This window comes from Myxocyprinus asiaticus, chromosome 11 (assembly GCF_019703515.2).
Source record: "Myxocyprinus asiaticus isolate MX2 ecotype Aquarium Trade chromosome 11, UBuf_Myxa_2, whole genome shotgun sequence".
NCBI lineage: Eukaryota > Metazoa > Chordata > Actinopteri > Cypriniformes > Catostomidae > Myxocyprinus > Myxocyprinus asiaticus.
In genome coordinates, this window is record NC_059354.1 from 38,525,345 (window position 1) to 38,544,499 (window position 19,155).

Sequence of the window (19,155 nt, forward strand, 5' to 3'; positions counted from 1 at the left end):
ATGTGTTTTTTGGAGATTCAGAGTTCTGGCCACTATTCACTTGCATTGTATGGACCTTCAGAGCAGAATATTCTTCTAAAAATCATCATTTGTGTTCTACAAAAGAAAGAAAGTCGTACACATCTGGGGTGGCATGAGGGTGAGTAAATTAATTAAAATTTTTACGTGAACTATCCCTTTAAGCAGTACTACTTTGTCTAACCTTGGACTGATGAGTGGGCACCACCAAGGGCTAGTAAATAAGCTGCTCATTTATAGATTTGCATAATGAATGAATTACATGCTGGTATGGATGTGACATGAGTAGATTTGCTGCATCCTGTGTTCTAAATTTCCACGTACGTGTGCGAGAAGCTGATAATGCTGCAGAATCGTTGATGGATTTGGGAGGTAATCGCCAGTCAGCAGAGTTCGTCTGCACATTTTTCACCAGTCTGACGGATGCAAGGTGCTGGAGACAATTTGTGTCTTACTCTCAGATAATATCCATTTATTTTGGAATTCATCATCAAAAATGGCCTGTCATAACTGTGCTGTTTGAAATAAGGCCATGTGCTCAATTTTTTCCAATTAGCAGTGTAATACACTATTGAAATGGATGAAGTTACTTTTGAGACGTTTAAGCACCAAGTAAAATGAGTCTGCAGGAATAGTTTGCCCAAAATGAAAATTTTGTCATTATTTATTCGCCCTCATGTTGGTTGAAACGGGTTTGGCTTTCTTTTTTCCATGGAACAGAAAAGATACATTTTTGAAGAAAGTCCTGTCCACTTTTTTCATGTAATGAAAGTGAATGAAGACTAGGGCTGTCAAGCTCCAAAATGACATAAAAACAACATAAAAGTGGGTCATACATCTCATCATACAAGTCTTCTGAAGTCATATGGTACTGATTTTGTGAGGAACATTCTGAAATTTAAGTCATTATTCACTGATCATTTTCCCCTCCAGTGAGCAGTTAACCGCTGCGACTGAGTCAGTAAGTTTAACTCAGGAACCAAGTCAGTCAGATTTGTGTATTAATATTTGGAGCAGAAGAATACAGCAACACTTGCTGCGGAAAGCTTTATTGGACTTTAAAATAAAAAACATAAACCAACACGTTTCCCAGATTTGACCAGGTTTGCAAACTGAATAAATAGATTTATTGAAGGAGCAGAGCTAGGGCTAGATGTCAAGATTTTCAGTGAATCCTGACTTTTGGCTTCAGAAGACTTTGAATATAGCACAAGTCATATGGACTTGATGATTTTGTTGTTTTTTTTTTTTTGTTTTTTTTTGCACATTTTGAGCTTTACGGTCCCAGTCCTCATTCACTTTATTATATGTAAAAGAGTGACCAGGATATTCTTCAAAAATGTACCTTTTGTGTTCCACAAGGGAGAAAAAAGTCAAACCGGTTTGAATTGGCATGAGGGTAAATAAATATTCCTTTTAAGTAAATTTCCTCCAAAACCAAGGTGAGTTGAAATTGTTCTCGGGGTGGGATTTATACGTCAGGTCAAACCACGCAATTTCATCCAAGAGCTGGGTGTTTACCCTGTCCCACTTCGCTGTATGCCATCTCTATCGACAAGCTTTCTGCTTACACTCTGATGTGGCCATTCATCTTCATTTTCCTGTGTTTTAGCTAGTTGACTGGGATTTTTTGTATTGAGTTTAATCCATTGCCTTTGGCGTAGGTGCTGGCGGGGATGAATGTGCACCCAGCGGAGTTTGATGGACTCAAACAGGAGTTCAGCGTCAAGGGCTACCCAACCTTCTGCTACTTTGAGTGAGTTTTGCCTTGATCCTTAACTCTAACACACAAAACAAGGACACCATTTGAAGAATTGTACAAAATGGTTAGGGAAAAAGGGAGTGAGGTAAAAAAAAAAAAATTCATCAAACATTTTCCTAGCTGATTTAGAAAAATGTTATCCTAAATAAAAATCTTGTTCAAAAAAGAAAATGTGAATAATGTGCAAAAAAATAAGACTCTTAATATTGAATTGTACATGATTAAATTATTTAGGAACCCTTTATAATACAGCTGTATATGTTAATATTGGTTAATGCAATAGTTAACATGAACTAACAATGAACAATATCTTTTAAAGCATTTTATTATTCTTGGTTCATTTTTACATATAATATATTTTTCTAATACACGTTTACAATCGAAACGACTCGCTTACGTAAGTAACCTTGCTTCCCTGAGGGGAATGAGATGCTGCTTGTATGAACGCTATGGGACACCGTCTGAGTGTCACAAGTGGGGGCTCGTCCTTCCATTCACCTTCTTCCCTGGTGAGTATTTAACTTTTTTTTTGGCTGTTTTATTTAGACTATGGAGTCTAAGATTGAATCATTCCTCAATCCGAGCACAGAGCAACTTGACAAATTCCATAAGAAATACTTGCTGCAAATTGCTGAAATTAGGGGTGTACAGCGAAGCCATTATCTGTATCTGTTACTATGACAAAATTATCTGTATCTATATTCGGATAGAACCGGATGTGGGCGTGGCTTAAACCGGAAGTGCATCAAAACTAATTTTAAAATGTGACTCCCTTACATTTAGGCTATAGCTTCTGTATATAAAGTATGCCTCAGACAATTATTATTTTCATTTATTATTATTTAATTATATTATTGATATATTCTTTATTTTTTCTCAGCAGATGAATCTGAATATGTAGGCTACATAAACTCTGGAATATGTTGTTAACTGTGTTTTCTTCTGGTATTTCGGACATTAATATCTGCTGAAACAGAATTTTAATTTATGTCTGTGCAGTATGCATGTATACAACGTTATTCTGGAGGCATGTGGTGAGAAGCAATTGTCAAATGTAAAGCACACAGTTGGCAGCGAATAGTAAATACGAATATTAAAAGAAATGAGAATAAATTAATATAGCCTACAAACTGAAAGCACCGTAAATCTCTATCAGAAAGTTTTATGATACACTCGAGGCTTATTTTGTGTTCACATTTTTGTGGAGGACATAATTAATAAGTCAATTTACATGTGCAGAATTAGTGAAATGCAGTGAAATACATTGCAAGATCGAGCATCTATATATTTCTAGAAATAAAACTGGTATGCAGGAATATTCTGAATAGATTTACACTCTATGGAGCATTTAAAAAAAAATGTGGAATAAAGAATTAAGCAGACTTAATCGGTAATGTGTATATAAATGTGATCAACTTACAGTCGAGCTCTGCTATAAAATCATCACTTCTCTGGTCAGGAATTCAACAGCACTCAGGTTGGTTTATAAATTCTTACGTGTGAATTATTTGAAACATTTGGAGTTAATGTGTTACAGATCAGACATATCAAGAAGTGGAAAATGTGTATGATATAGTTAATACTCTTGAGTCTTGACAAGCTTTGGTTTCTAAGATGCGCACAATTAACGGAGACTGTCTGCAAACAGAGTCGAGAATGCGGCCATTCGATCTGAACTTGATATCACACTGTGCGCATTTTCATGCATAGGTTTACATTGTAGTAATATTGGCTTCACAGAATCATCATTGCTTTGTAATTTTCGGTATGTTTATTTTAAATATCGTTTTATACCTGTGCTCGTTGGATGATCATTCTACCAAATATTTTTTTCTTCTATTGATTAATTCGTTATTAATTTAAGTCATTATTCATGCCTTTCCAAATAATGTATTCGGGTATGGGCACATCCCTAGCTTAAAAGTTTATGTTCCAGGGGCCTGGGTAGCTCAGCGAGTATTGATGCTGACTACTACCCCTGGAGTCGCGAGTTCGAATCTAGGGTGTGCTGAGTGATTCCAGCCAGATCTCCTAAGCAACCAAATTTGCCAGGTTGCTAGGGAGGGTAGAGTCACATGAGGTAACCTCCTCGTGGTCGCGATTAGTGGTTCTCGCTTTCAATGGGGTGCATGGTAAGTTGTATGTGGATCGTGGAGAGTAGCATGAGCCTCCACATGCGGAGTCTCCGAGGTGTCATGCAAAACGATCCACATGATAAGATGCGTGGATTGACTGTCTCAGAAGCGGAGGCAACTGAGACTTGTCCTCCACCACCCGGACTGAGGTGAGTAACCGTGCCACCACGAGGACCTACTAAGTAGTGGGAATTGGGCATTCCAAACTGGGAAAAAAGGGGATAAACATTATTTAAAAAAAAAAAGTTTCTGTTCAATCTTCAGCTGCGAAACAAATAATTAAATCGGAATAGTTTACAAAATTGGTGGAGTTAAAAATACTGCAGGAAGAGCCGCATTCAGTTAGTAAGGCTGATAAAAGCGAGGTTTTGGAGGGTGGCACGTCTGTAGAAAATGGTCAGGCTGCCAGTCCTCCAACGCCTGAACCTGACCCCAGGTTGGCACTGAAATTGAAAGAGATAGTGTTGCAAATCAAACGCCAAGAGTGTGATATACATTTGTTGCATTTTCGCAATTGGATTTAATTCGTAGGGAGAAGGAAAGGGAGTGTGCAGCTCATACTGCAGTTCCACCTCGCTCTGCTCCTACCCACGCTGGTGTCTCTACTTCTGCCCAGACCGTGCCTGGCACAGACCGTGCATCTAAGGGTGCTTCTGTTCCCTTTGACACTAGAAGGTATATTAAACTTGTCCCTCCATTCAGAGAGTCTGAAATTGATGCTTATTTTGTTTGAGAGAATCGCTGCTAAACTTAATTGGCCAAAGGATATGAGTTATGCGCTCCCAGTTGGCTATTTTTGGGATAGAGGCATTCTGATGCATAAATGGATGTCTTAAGCTGCGTTGAGTCCAGCTTATCAAATTGTGCTATCTACTGGTTACCGTCTGGCAGTTCTTAAACTCGCTCATGATCACGTTCTGTCTGGTCATTTTGGTGTTAAAAAAACTTTTCAGGATGTAGCCAAAAATTTTTATTGGCCTGGCTTAAGCGAACGACGGATATGTTTATACGGTCCAATTTCGTTCACTGAATGGGGGCTCACTCTTCGTTACACAGCAAGCCCGTCAGGCTCGTGTGTAGACCTATTTTTATTGTACATTAAGTTATATTATGCATGCCCCGAGACCCTTGGTAATGGAGGCAGAGGTAAAACTCAAGCTGAAAATATTCAACGCTCGTTCACCAGCGCAAATTACAGGGGAAACTGAGCTAAATTGGTGTACTGAAAAACGGGTTAGACACTAAACCGGTCCCAGCATATACAATGGGGTAACAACGTGCAGTGCTCGAGAGAAAGTGCTTTTACACTCTGGATAAAGAATTTAGTTGAGAATGCTCAACATTAATTCACAATGTTATTCACGGGAGGAGACAGACACAACTTTGAGCGTGTAAACTTGACTCAATAGTGAGCTCCGCTTCATCAATAAATACCTAAGCGGACTTCAGCTGGTCAGAAAACTGCGTCGATACGAACCCCAAGTGCTCGTCTGTGAGACGCGATGTGGGGGGGGGTAGCGTTTGCTAACCTCAATTCGTAGGAGGTCTCTCAACCTCGCAAATAAAAGCATTGCCTTGACCAACTCTTTCCCCAGTGCGTGCCGCAGGGGGAAACCGAGGGAAAGTCCAAATGGAGCCAGTGAACTCAAAAGGGCACTCAACGCGATGCGCTTGATTGGACTGCAAAACCAATGTGTGTAGATCCAACAACTGTTTGAAAAGAGCGACATCCATGCCGCCATCGAAAAATCGAGAAGTGAAACCAGTGCTCGTCTCTTCTCTCACTAGAACGCCCGTATGATCCACGAAACGGGCGAAAGAAAAATCAAGATGAAGTACCTTGCATCTCCTGATAGAATCCAGAGAAAATAATGGCACAGACGAAGCACTCCATGCATTGGTTCGCTATCACTCGGTTGGGGAATATTCTCTTATTCCAGCCCCCTCATTCTGCTGCCGGGTTCACCAGTCCATGCAGGATCCCCTCTGCCACGAGCAGTGCTTCGAGTGGGGAGGGGAGAGAGAGAGAGAGTGGCTGAGGCCACTCCTCCATTGCCTTATATATGTGCATTCTCCCAGAATGACAGAAAAAGACAATCGGGACAAAGGGGCCCATTTTGTTTCCTTACCATCCATCAACGAATTCTCTCATACAGCGTTTTATGGCGACGGCTCACGATGTGCATGGTCTCTCGCACGCGTTGTTCGTCAGAAAATGGTCGTCGAGCTAGGCCTCAGAGCATGTCCGACGAGACTCACGATTTCGCTCAGGGGGAGGGTGACAAATACGAGGAGGATTCGGATGTCTGTTCACATTCCTGTCTTCTCGGACACAAAGCTGAAATCCCAAATGGCTCGAAGCATCGTTGTCCTAGTTGGTCAATTGTAATGTTTGGAAAAACCACATTGAAATTGCTCTGAAATGTACGCTGTGTCAACGACGTCCTTACGTGTTTGCCATTCAAAAGGAAGAAAATTAATCCTCGCTTCGACGTGAGTCGCTAGAAACAAACACGGGCTAAGACAATTCATGCACTGCAAAAGCGAGAGCCTTTATGAAGCAAGCGCCATCAGCCAACAAATTGGCGTGATTGTATAAGGGCTTCAGACCATGTGACACTTGGACGATGTCCCATATCGTTCATACGCAGCTCGAGTTCCATGAAAGGGTACTGTGTGCATTAACATTAGTTGATATATTATGAACAAACAATGAACAATTGTATATTTAGAAATTAACATTAGCCAAGTTTAGTAAATGTTGTAAAGAATTGTCATTGTTGTGTCATTGTTAGTTTATAATACCTAATACTTTAGCTAATGTATATAATGTATACAGAGCCTTATTGTTGTGTTACCAAGTTTTTATTTTTTATTTATTTAATTTTTTGTATTTATTTTATTTTATTTTTTTGTATAAAACCGCTCATATGTTAATATTTTTATTTAAAATTTAAATTGTTCATATTGGATCACTGGACAACTTTTTCTTTTGAGAAATCATATTTATTTTACCCTATAGATGCTGTTTTCTAATTTCAATTCATAACAGACATCTTGAAATATAATTAAGTGTATTAATTATATCCTTCTCATTTCACAGAGGACAATGTGAATGTGTCACAGCTTACACTTCTCTCCCCTATTTTCCTTTTGCTGTATAAAAAATAAGCAAGTTCTGCATTATGATATGACATGCGTCATTACAACTTTAATTGAAATTCTTCACTAACACAGTGGTCGGTCAAAATGACATGACAATGGGAAGGTCCTTTTGTACAATATGAAGTGTCCACTCCTACTCTCTATTAGAAAATTATTTTAAAGAGCACCTATTATGTTTTTTCAAATATTACCTTTCATGTAGTGTGTTATATGCTGTTTGTGAATGTAAAAAAAGTCTGCAAAGTTTCAAAAATCAAAGTGCACGACAAATGGAGTTATTGACTCCCAAAAGAAAGAACCGATTCTGAACACCTGAAACGAGTCGTTAGTAATTCTAGACTTGCATCCTGTACTAACCTACATAATTTGGTAACAAAAAAACCCACCTCTGGTCTTCATTGGCTGCTCGCGAACAGCTTTGACCCGCCCTCAAACTCTACACTAAGTGGTAGACCAATCACAACAGACTGGGACATCTGACCAATCAGAGCAGAGTAGGCTCTCTGAAAGTTGGAGTTTAGAATGAATCCTTTTAGAATGGATCATTGAACGAGTCATTTTTGGCGCTGGGGAAAAAAAGGTAATGTTGCAATTTTAATTATGAGCAAATTAAAGTGTTTTTTTTTTTTTTAACCAATGTTGCGAAATATTTCTTTTTAAAGTAACAAGTTGCACTATTGCACTACTCCTACAAAAAAGTAACTAATTACTTTTTTGGAAAGTGGTGGTGTTTTAGCATTGCTTTGGCATGCAATGACTATACCCTTGTATAGATGTTGCATCACTTGCTGTGTATTCTGTACAACTTTGTTGATTACAGTTGGAGTAATCTAGGTTTTCAATCGTATTTGTCAGTTAATAAGTAGAGAAGTAAGGTGCATTATTATTTGAAACAGGAAAACGGGTGTTATGGTGTATATTCATAAAGTAACATATTACTTTAATTGTTTCTTCCACAAAATAACCTGAATGCAACATGCGTTACTAGTAACATGTAACAGCCACATTGAGGAACGCTGCCAATGACCAGCACTTAGAACACTTAATAAATAAAAGTCAATGAAATTGTAGTTTTCCCTCTTTTGCTTTAGATATAAATTAAGTTTTAACTTTCACATTGAATATACATTTTTGGGGCAGCTATTAATGCGTAGCATGCTATTGCACTAGTAGCCCTAGCAAAAGGAATGATTTATCATAGGCTTTTAATTTATAATCAAATTTTAATCTGCCTTCTCTGTGTGGTCCAATCTGTCCAAAGCATTTTGCCTGCTCATTTAGATTTGTGACTGGCACTGTGCATATTCAGCCTCTATTCAGTGTTAATATCTCCCATAATTTCAGTTGTTTTAATTACTGAAAGGTTAATTAAACACAGCCCTTCACCCAAAAGTTATTTTATAGCACTCCACCTCATCACTGCTCCCTTGAAATAGTTTGTTTCAGTAGCCCACAAAGGTGACAGCAACGACATGATGCTTGAGATCTAGGTGCCAGACAATAAATAACAATGAAAAGAAAAGTTGTATTTGCAGATGAAGTACTGAAGGTCCCATTGGTGTGTAAAGTTTCCAGTATCAGACTATAAATACAGTGCAAAAACATTGAGATTTTTGTTTAATGGGTCATTGCACAATTCTGCTATGACCTGTCTGAATTAGGCAAAATAGCTTTATTTCCTGCCTCCTCCTCCTTCATCTTGCACACCCTCTTCTCTCTAAACATTGATCTAAAAGGACTGAATAAATGAGAGCTAAACTACAGAAATACTTAGAGTGTTTAATAAGTACTAATTTAATGTAAAAGCATATAGGTGAGCTGTCCATAAAACAGCTTGGACTGCCACCATTTGAACTCACCTCTTTGGGGTTCATTGCATTTGTAAATTCAACATTATTTTCTATTCAATTCATTCTAGATTCTATTCTAGATTGATTCTAGTTTAAATTAATAATATTAAGACTTCCTTATGCATCCCATGCAACACTGAAGAACCGTATACATGCACAGGACTTCACAGAATATCTTCAGTATGCCTGACGTCAACATGCCATGACACACAATGTGAAGTGATGTATGTACTGACAAAATCCCAGAGACCTTACACTGATCACCCTGTATGGATGTTGAAGGTCAAATGTGTAAGTTCTGCACGACTTTCTCAGACTTGAAAATCAAGCTGCAGTCTGCCACTAAAGTAATAATTCTGTTTGATGGGCATGGGTTTTCCACTTGATTTATTTATTTATTTATTTTTGGGTTAGGTTGCCAAAACACATGTGGATCCCTACTGGTTAGTGACAGTTACAAATGGCTGTCCATTGGCAGCGTGTCAGTTTAGCTCTCTCACTTGCAGCAGATTATTTTCAGTCACAGAATATGAGCAGATCAGTTAAAAACTGATGAAGTTTCCAGTGCATGAAGCTGTCTTCTGCACAAAGCTGAATAAATATGCATTTCTGTGTATTAGTGATCCTGTCTACTTGTGGTTGTATGGATTAGCAAAGAGCACAAAGGCCGTTAGCTGGGGTCTTTGATTGCGCTCCGTGCCCTGGGCCAAATGGCTTAATTAGCTTTGAGTCTAACACTCATTTAAAATGTTTATCTTGGATGGCAAGAGGCGAGCAGCGGTCTTGGAGGTTGTTGTAATTCAGTGCTTTGGTGTGTCAATACAAATATCCTAAGCTGCCTGGCGCAATTTGTGTTGGGAAAATAAGCGTGAATTAACATTGCCATATCTCATTTAGCATGCTAAGCTGTAGAGCAAGAAGATATGAAGTACATTTTTAAAAATCAATACTAACAACTTTAACATAAGCCGTTAAACATAATAACATTTTAAAAACTTGTGGGGGTTATGGCCACATTTCAATAGTGAATGTTGAGAGAGGACAGGAAATCATGAGGAGACGACATGGGCCAGAATCAAACCTGCGTCAACCATACGAGCACCACAGCTCAACATGTCTGAAGCACGTGCACTAATCACTAGGCCACAGCTTTTAAAATGTATTTCTAAAATCATGTCTATTTTCACATACTGTATTATAATTTGGTTTGGTTTACATTTCCACAGACAGTTTAAGATTAACATAATTTTGCTCTTTCTGTTCTTTTTTTCTGAAAGAAAGGGAAAGTTCTTGCATAATTACGAGAATTATGGAGCCACCTCCAAAGACATCGCTGACTGGTTGAAAAAGTGAGTAATTGAATCACCCAATAAATTGCACTTATTTAAAACCTCAACATTTGTAGCTGCATTTTCATTCCTTTAGGCAAACAGACATACACAACCTCAAAAACTCTCTTTTCATTCATTGTTACAACCATATGCTGTAATTTTTCTGTGAACACAAAAACAGCAACTTTTGAAGAATCGTGCATAGTTTATCATCGTGAACGGGCTATAAAGCTACAAATAAGGTAAAGATTATTATTGAATTATCTTCTACTTAAATTTCGGTCCGTTTCTCACACAAAGCAAAGCGCATGACTTCTGAAGAGTTGGAATATAGTGGACAAGTCAAATTGACTACTTTTATGTTGCTTTTTTGACAGGCCTGGTCACTATGAACTTTCATTGTATGGCAAGAACTGCATTTTGTGTTCCCTGGAAAAATAACAGCATACAGGTTTGAAGTGACACAAGGTTAAATAAATGATGACAGAATTTTCAATTTTGGGTGAACTGCTCTTTCAAGATGATGTGGGCTGTAAAACACTGGACGCAAACACTCATCTGTGTCTCCTAACAGAGATGTGATGAGGCTTTAAGCTCTCTTTAAACAGTATCCAACAGACTGAAAGAAATTTACAGTTCTGTACTGTCTGTGTAGACGTCGTTATGGTTATATTACTAGGGCTGTGCATGCAATGCTACATATAATTTATAGCCATGCAGTGTTATTGTGGCAGTCCTCCAATATCACAATCAAGTTTTTCACTGACACTGCTAGTTCTGTATTTTAAAAGTCTGGGGCAGAACAACAATTGACTGTTGTTTAGACCGGAAGAAATTTGTATACTTATGTACCAAGCCAATGTACTTGCAATGTACTTAGCAATATTTGTATTGCTAAAGTTTTTAATTAATAATTTTAACAAGACGCAGTATTTGTTTGTAGGTAGTTTTGCGTAGCCAGGCTTCTGATTATTGGCATAAAGCCTGGTCTAGTTGACAGGAAGAGATTGTTTGACCGGCTTGTAAAGAGACCAATCACAGTTTGTGTCTTTGTTTTTTATGTACCATTTAGGGACAGCTAAATCTTAAATTGATAATAGACCAGTGTAGAACAAACTCAAATATTATGGAACCAATTTCAATCTGCGAATGGCTGTACCAGACGGAAAAATTGGCAGAAATGTTTACAGATTTTTTTGATCAAAATTCATCTGTCCAAAAGTAAAAAGTATGGATTATTTCTCACACTGTACATTGCTCAGAAAGTGGAATTTACACTTCTGCTTTCTGTCAAAGATTTGATGTCACTAATTTCAAACGATGGCAAATCCAGTGATTTTATTTATTTTATTTTATTTTTTTTACTTTAGCTGCACGTTGCTTCATAAAAATGACTTGGTTTCTGGGTAGACTGGTCAAATATTATGCCTCCTGACTTCTGGAAATTGCAAGCCAATCAGATTGTAACTGGCAAATTCATGCAGCCATTTTTGTGTGCATTATACATAAGACTGTCTATGAACGAATTGTGGGCTGTTCATGGGCGTGCGGTCTTGAGTGTGAGCCCATTTTTATCTCTGGTTCAGAGCAGCTCTCTTCAGTCATACGGGTGTGACCGTTCTCCACAAGATGCAGTGAGCTGAAACCAGTGGTGAGAATATGAACCAGCATTGTCCAACTCGAAGCTTTGTTATCTTGCTTTAGCCATTGGAAAGCTTTGAGTCATATACTGAAGCTGTTTCAGACTGTGCATCGAAATTCTAAGACAACAAAGACGTAAAGACTAAAGGAGAAGTTTTAATTCCTTGTTTTAATATGTTGTGCAGTCCCCAGCCTCCACAGCCTAAAACTCCAGAGGTGCCCTGGTCAGAGTCAGACTCCGCTGTCTTCCATCTGACGGATGAGTCCTTTGATACCTTCCTGGAGGAGCATCCTTCAGTCCTGGTCATGTTCTACGCTCCTTGTGAGTAGCAGCAACACAATACATGTAGGACATGTTCAAGGATGAACATCTTCGTTGGTCCTGGAACAACATTCCTATTAACCGATCAGATTTTAGGATATGGGTTAGGGTAAAAGGTGCTATATGTAATATTTTTACTGTACTTAATCATAAAATGACCATAATATGTCATTAGAGAATTAGGAAACATGCTAAGCTGAACTACTGGTATCTCCGATAACAATGCTACAGCTAGTATGTTCTACTTTGAAGTGTCCATTCCGGACCGGAATTTCTGTTTGTTTTGGCCTGTGTGATCCCGCCCACTGCCCACTCCCCAATAATATTTCAACACCGCCGGGTTGCCAGATTTGAACAAGTTTGCAGGCAAACAACACTGCGTGCTGCAGCCATGGAAGCCAGCAAACAAACTTGATCAGAGATAACAGATTCCACCCGACCTAAAAAGCCTCGCCATCCATCTAAAAACCACCATGACCAGAGGTATAATAAAACAAGGATAAATATTGGAGATGCCTTTAGAAGATGGAGACAGCTTAAAGCCCTGAAATCCTTCAAAACTGATACTGAGTTGGCTAATTTGCATGTCAACATTCTGGCAACCCGCATGAGCTTAGAGTCTGGGGCGGGGCAGACAACTTTCCAATATTTTGAATTTGGACTGCAGTACCCATTTCATACACTTGTTGTCAATCTTACATATAGCACCTTCAAGACCAAAGCTATGCTTCTGTTTTCCATGTGCTGCTACGCCTATGTACAAATTTCATCATCAGCACAGCACATACTTTGCAGAGAAAGGAAGTGCACCCCAGCCTTTAGGCTGAAAGCTTGCGTTGGGGCTTGAACAACACTTATAAATTTACCTCTGATTTTAGGGGTGGTTAATGGTTAGGGTTAGGCCTATGTTTGTTTGACAGGAATGTTATTCCAGAACCAACAATTGATCCAGGAACACATCATCCTTGGCAAAATCACAGTCACTATATCAACTTGGTGTTTTGGACATGGTAGCGGTGTGTTCACACAGAACGTTTTTGCCTTAAAAACAGCTAGATGGAGCATAGCGGAATTGAACAGATGGGTATGTTTATAAATACTTTTTATACTTTAAGTCCTACATACCATTGCTAACGTACAGTACACAATCAAACTAAAGGTGCTTATCTGCCCCTACATTCATCTGATTGGTCCATTACTTTAAAATGACTTTGATCCACTGATCTATAACTAATTCTGACTTAACATGGTGCTCATGGCACGAAGCGCTCTGTTGTGTCCGAAATTGTCCATCTGGTGCAAATTTACAAAGGTAAAAAAAAAAATAGCGTAGACTAAATGCAAGAAACATTGTGTGAACTGCCCCTTACTATGATAACTCTGTTATTTGGTCATGCACCATGTGAGAACTGTGGTATTCTTTGAAGATTCTATGTAAATACCATGGTACTTGAAATGGTAATAATAAATCAATGCCATGGTATGACGATCTGATGCCGTCACTGTACTTTTTTGTAAGAGCAGACAAAGTTACAAATGGATTTTCTAAAGCAGCAAAGAAACTTCAAGAAACACTGAGAACATTTTGTCCATCTGTTTATCTTATATGAATTGCACTTGTATCACACCATGTGCACTGTATGATGTTGTTTTGTCAATTTTATTCTCAAATTAATCTACCTGACACAGATTGGTTGATACGAGGGTGTCCGTAGTATTTCAATTTCTTGGGACGTTGCGTTTTTACACCAATCAGCCACAACATTAAAACCACCTGCCTAATTTTGTGTAGGTCTCCCTCGTGCCGCCAAAACAGCGCCAACCCGCATCTCAGAATAGCATTCTGAGATGATGTTCTTCTCACCACAATTGTACAGAGAGGTTATCTGAGTTACCGTAGACTTTGTCAGTTCGAACCAGTCTGGCCATTCTCTGTTGACCTCTCTCATCAACGGCATTTCCATCCGCAGAACTGCCGCTCACTGGATGTTTTTTGTTTTTGGCACCATTTGGAGACTGTTGTGCATAAAAATCCGCAGTTATGGAAATATTTAAACCAGCCTGTCTGGCACCAACAGTCATGCCATGGTCCAAATCATTGAGATAACATTTGTTCCCCATTCTGATGGTTGATGTGAACATGAACTGAAGCGCCTGACCTGTATCTGCATGATTTTATGCACTGCACTGCTGCCAAACGATTGGCTGATTAAATAATTGCATAGATGATTGTTGGTGCCAGACGGGCTGGTTTGAGTATTTCTGTAACTGCTGATCTCCCGTTAAAGCATATTAAAGGCCTTGTTTACATTTGAATTTTTGACATTTTTTAAGGTCTTGGCCCATTTGATCATTCTATTTATTTAAGTCTATTGGATTTTGGGGAGTTTTGTCTCCTGTGGAAAAACTGTGATTCTGATCAGTTACCAAAGTCATAGCAACCCGAGTTGGAACAATCTGAAGATCTGTGCCAAGTTTGGTATGTAGCTTGAAATGCTTTCGTCTTAAAGTCAGAATATTTTGTCATGGTGTAGGGATTTAAAATAAAAATAAAAAAATAAAACCATGTCTTAAGAATAACATTGTTGACTTTGTCAAGCCACCCTAATAAATACATAATGAATCTACACTTGGCTTAGTTATCTCTGGCTTATTTTGACTGAAACAGCCATTTTGATTATGTAACAGGTGTAGAATTAGAAACTCTTTGGACACATTCTCATTACATGCTGTCGCAGATTTTAGTCACTGTCACCAGGATATTGAGTTGTTAAACTGTTTTCGTACAGTGTCAATCTAAAACGTAAGACCAAAAAACAAGTTAAACCAGCCTAAGGTGGTTTGCTGGTTTTAAATGCATTAATCTCGTTTGGCTGGTCTAGCTGGTATCCCACCATGGCCAAGCTGGGGTTCATCTGGTTAAGCTGGTAGACCTGCTAGACTTTGAGTTTGAACCTTCTAAAACCATTAAACCAGGACACCCTGACCAGTGGAAATCAGAAAGTACAGCTGTTCACAGGAATAATCACTGTACATAGTCACCTGATTGCAATAATTGGATCTAATCTTTATTCAAGCATTATTTGAGCTAACTGATCAATGTGCTCTAATTGCAATCACATATTTCCATCTAAAGAATGGCATGAAATTTCATGTCTCTCTTTCCGATGCAGGAAAACCACGAGAACCTAGAACGCATTGGGAATTGGGCATGCCGAATTGGGGAGGAAAAGGGGAGAAACATCCAATAAATAAATAAATAGAAAAACGTATCATTAAATCATGTGTTAATCATTAATCACAATTTTTGTATGACCATCACCAGCAAAGATTTAATGATCGACAGCCTATCAATTTATCAAGTTTCTGGACTGACTGTCTGAACTTGGAGTGAGCATACAAATTAGCAGTGTTTCGAGCAGCATTTGTTGTTATTTGTTTATAGTGTTTGAATTATTTATATTTGAATGATTTAAATTATTTTCTACGCCTGACCTTCCTTGTTTTGCTGCTATGGTTCTCAGGGTGTGGCCACTGTAAGAAGATGAAGCCAGAGTATGATGAAGCTGCTGAGATACTCAACGAAGACCCAGATGTGAGTTCCCTCTTACTTCACTCTGACAAATGAGAATTTTATAATGCTCATACTGTATATTTCATATGTTAGATGTGTTTCACATATGTCTAACATCCTTTGGCATTGCAAGGCAAAGGCCCAGATGGCATTTTGTGCACTGATTTTTGGGGAAAATCTAAGGAATTCTGCAGAAGGGATTTAAACATAGCAAAATAGACACAAAGCTTTACCTTATAACTTCAATAGCCCCACCCAGTAGCAGTGAGCTTAGAGATGGCAAGGAGAGAGCAGGTCAGTCAAGAGCAGAGAGCCAATCATAACAGTGGCCGTTTACTGTAGAGTCTTAAAGGAGAAGCAGCACCAAAACCGAGCGTTTCTGAAAGAGGTTCAGAATGATGGTGGAAATTATCACATTTTACAAATAATTGACTGTTTTTGTGCAAAACCTTTACTGAAATTATAAGTGAACCTCAAGAAACATATTAAAATAATAATAAAAAAATAAACATGTCATGAACACTTTAAGGGCACCACAGAGCCACAGTGTTCACACTATTTGGGGAAATCAACCTGCCAATGAAATAATTGAAGTTGTCTCTGCATATTAAGCTGGCAGAGGAGAAAGTATTTTTAACATAAAAAATACACACTTCACCTTTAATGAAATGGTTCCAATTGTGAAATTGTCACTCTGAGGCATTCCTTGTAAAATGTCTATGCAATTGCCTTGATAAAAATAAGCAAATTGTAATTGTCCATTACTCAAGACAATTTGAAAACACTCTACGGCAAATCCGAAAATAACGCTTGACACTACTGCAACTTATGATCCAATATTTCCAACTCTATATGATATGTTGATATGAGTTTGGCGCTGAAGAGTTACAATATGAGTCTTCTACCATACAATTCACAAAAAACTATCTCTGACCATGTTGTGTGAATAAGTGGTTTGGTTCTCATTTTATGGGTGTGTCCGCTGTATTAGCTCTCCTCTCTGGTCCAGAGCTGCAGGCCAACAAAGTCACCAGAGCCTCGTCGTTGGAGAAATTATCTCATCCCTTTTCCTCTGCTGTCCCTGTAGCCTTCAGCTTGGAGCCGCTTGGAGTGATGCTCTTCCCAGAGTTCAAAAACAGCACGTTATACATTATCTAATGCATGCTGTAGTCCTCACACCTTATCCCCTGAGAGAGCTGAAGTCATTTATTTTTCTCATTCCATTTGCTCACGGCCCCTACACACATTTGAATGAGGGGGGCCTGCATGGCAAGATTTTTTTTTAAAGAATTACCAATTTGCATCATGCTGAGAGTTGGGAAAAGGGTATTTAAATATGCATAAAAAATGTAGGACATTATGAACATGACATTTTGTAAGTGGATGCCGGAGAAATTCAAGTAGCCATGCTTATGTCTCAATTGTGCCCTTGAAATGTGGTGGCGTTACTTTAATGAGATGCATTTGTGTATTGGTTGTCAAGTGCTGGTCGGTTTACTCTTACACACAAACTTCTAACAGGCTCACAGATACAGGGTCAGCGATAGATGTCTGTTTATAGATTATTTACCCCCTGAGGAGTTGGTGCTCACAAACTCAAATCCTTTGTTTGTGATAATGACCAAGATTCTCATCATAGCTTTAAGGTTTCCCACTGACAGATGTGTACAAATAGAGGAAATTAATTGAGTGTAAGCTGAGGAAACATTCATAATGACAATCCATTCTGCAGCTGTATAATTGTGAAAACACAGCTGTGCCAAATAATTACACTTTCATTTAATCAAAATACTTTGCAGATTGCATGTTGTCTCTACAACTTGTAGACTGATTGTCTTTTACCCTCTGATGCATGAACTATTAATTCATAAAGAGAAAAATATTTTAAAGGGATAGTTCACCCATAAATGAAAATTGTCATCATTTACTCACCCACATGTTGTTCCAAACCCACATTACTTTTTTTTTTTCTTCCATGGAACACAAAAGATGATGTTTGGCAGAATGTTAACATTCACATCTCATTTTGAGTTTGATGGAAGAAAGTCATACAGGTTTGGAACAACATAATAGATAGGGAATAGTAAATGATGACAGAATGTTTATTGTTTTATTGAAATATCCCTTTAATGTTTATATAATCATTCCCAATCTCCCCCTGAGTTGCATTGTAAATTGAAAATGGCAATTTGTATGTTAGCGAAGATCATGCTGTCTGGACATTCTGGAATAAAAGATTTAGAAAGATATTCCAGAGGTATTTTGGTTCTCAAGTAGTGCTAACTTCACTAATTTTATCAGCTGTGTTGAATTTACATTGGCGGTCAAACGTTTAGAATAATGTACAGATTTTGTTCTTATGGAAAGAAATTGGTACTTTTATTCAACAAAGTGGCATTCAGCTGATCACAATGTATAGTCAGGAGATTAATAACTTGAAAAATTACTATTACAATTTCAGAAAAAAAAATCAGAACTTCTTAAACTACTTCGAATAGTTCTCATCAAAAAATCCTCCATGTGCAGCAATGACAGCTGTGCAGATTCTTGGCATTCTATCTGTCAGTTTGTCAAGATGCTCAGGTGACATTTCACCCCACACTTCCTGTAGCACTTGCCGTAGATGTGGCTGTCTTTTCGGGCACTTCTCATGCACCTTACAGTCTAGCTGATCCCACAAAAGCTCAATGAGGTTAAGATCCAGAACACACTTTTCCAATTATCTGTTGTCCAATGTCTGTGTTTCTTTGCCCACTCTAACCTTTTCTTTTTGTTTTTCTATTTCAAAAGTGTCTATTTCTTTGCAATTCTTCCCATAAGGCTGCACCCCTGAGTCTTCTCTTTACTGTTGTACATGAAACTGGTGTTGAGCGGGTAGAATTCAATGAAGCTGTCAGCTGAGGACATGTGAGGTGTCTATTTCTCAAACTAGAGACTCTGATGTACTTATCCTCTTGTTTATTTGTACATCTGGACCTTCCACATCTCTTTCTGTCCTTGTTAGAGCCAGTTGTCCTTTGTCTTTGAAGACTGTAGTGTACACCTTTGTATGAAATCTTCAGTGTTTTGTTTTTTGGCAATTTCAAACATTGTATAGCCTTCATTCCTCAAAACAATGATTGACTGATGAGTTTCTAGAGAAAGCTGTTTCTTTTTTTGCCATTTTTGACCTTAAGACTTGCCAGTCTATTGCATACCGTGGCAACTCAAAAACAAACACAAAGACAATGTTACGTTTCATTTAACGAACCAAATAGCTTTCAACTGTGTCTGATATAATGGCAAGTAATTTTCTAGTGCCAAATTAGCAATTTATCATGATTACTCAAGGATAAGGTGTTGGAGTGATGGCTGCTG

General features: G+C 38.3%; 1 protein-coding gene across 1 annotated transcript in view; it reads left to right on the forward strand.

Annotated features, from left to right (window-relative positions):
- The window catches only part of pdia5 (protein disulfide isomerase family A, member 5), a 58,235-nt gene that overhangs the window by 21,108 nt on the left and 17,972 nt on the right, over positions 1-19,155 (forward strand). The window contains exons 9-12 of the mRNA XM_051711096.1: positions 1,683-1,774; positions 10,208-10,279; positions 12,088-12,224; positions 15,749-15,819. Coding sequence (XP_051567056.1) covers positions 1,683-1,774; positions 10,208-10,279; positions 12,088-12,224; positions 15,749-15,819 — 372 coding nt within the window. The remainder of the gene's footprint in view (positions 1-1,682; positions 1,775-10,207; positions 10,280-12,087; positions 12,225-15,748; positions 15,820-19,155) is intronic.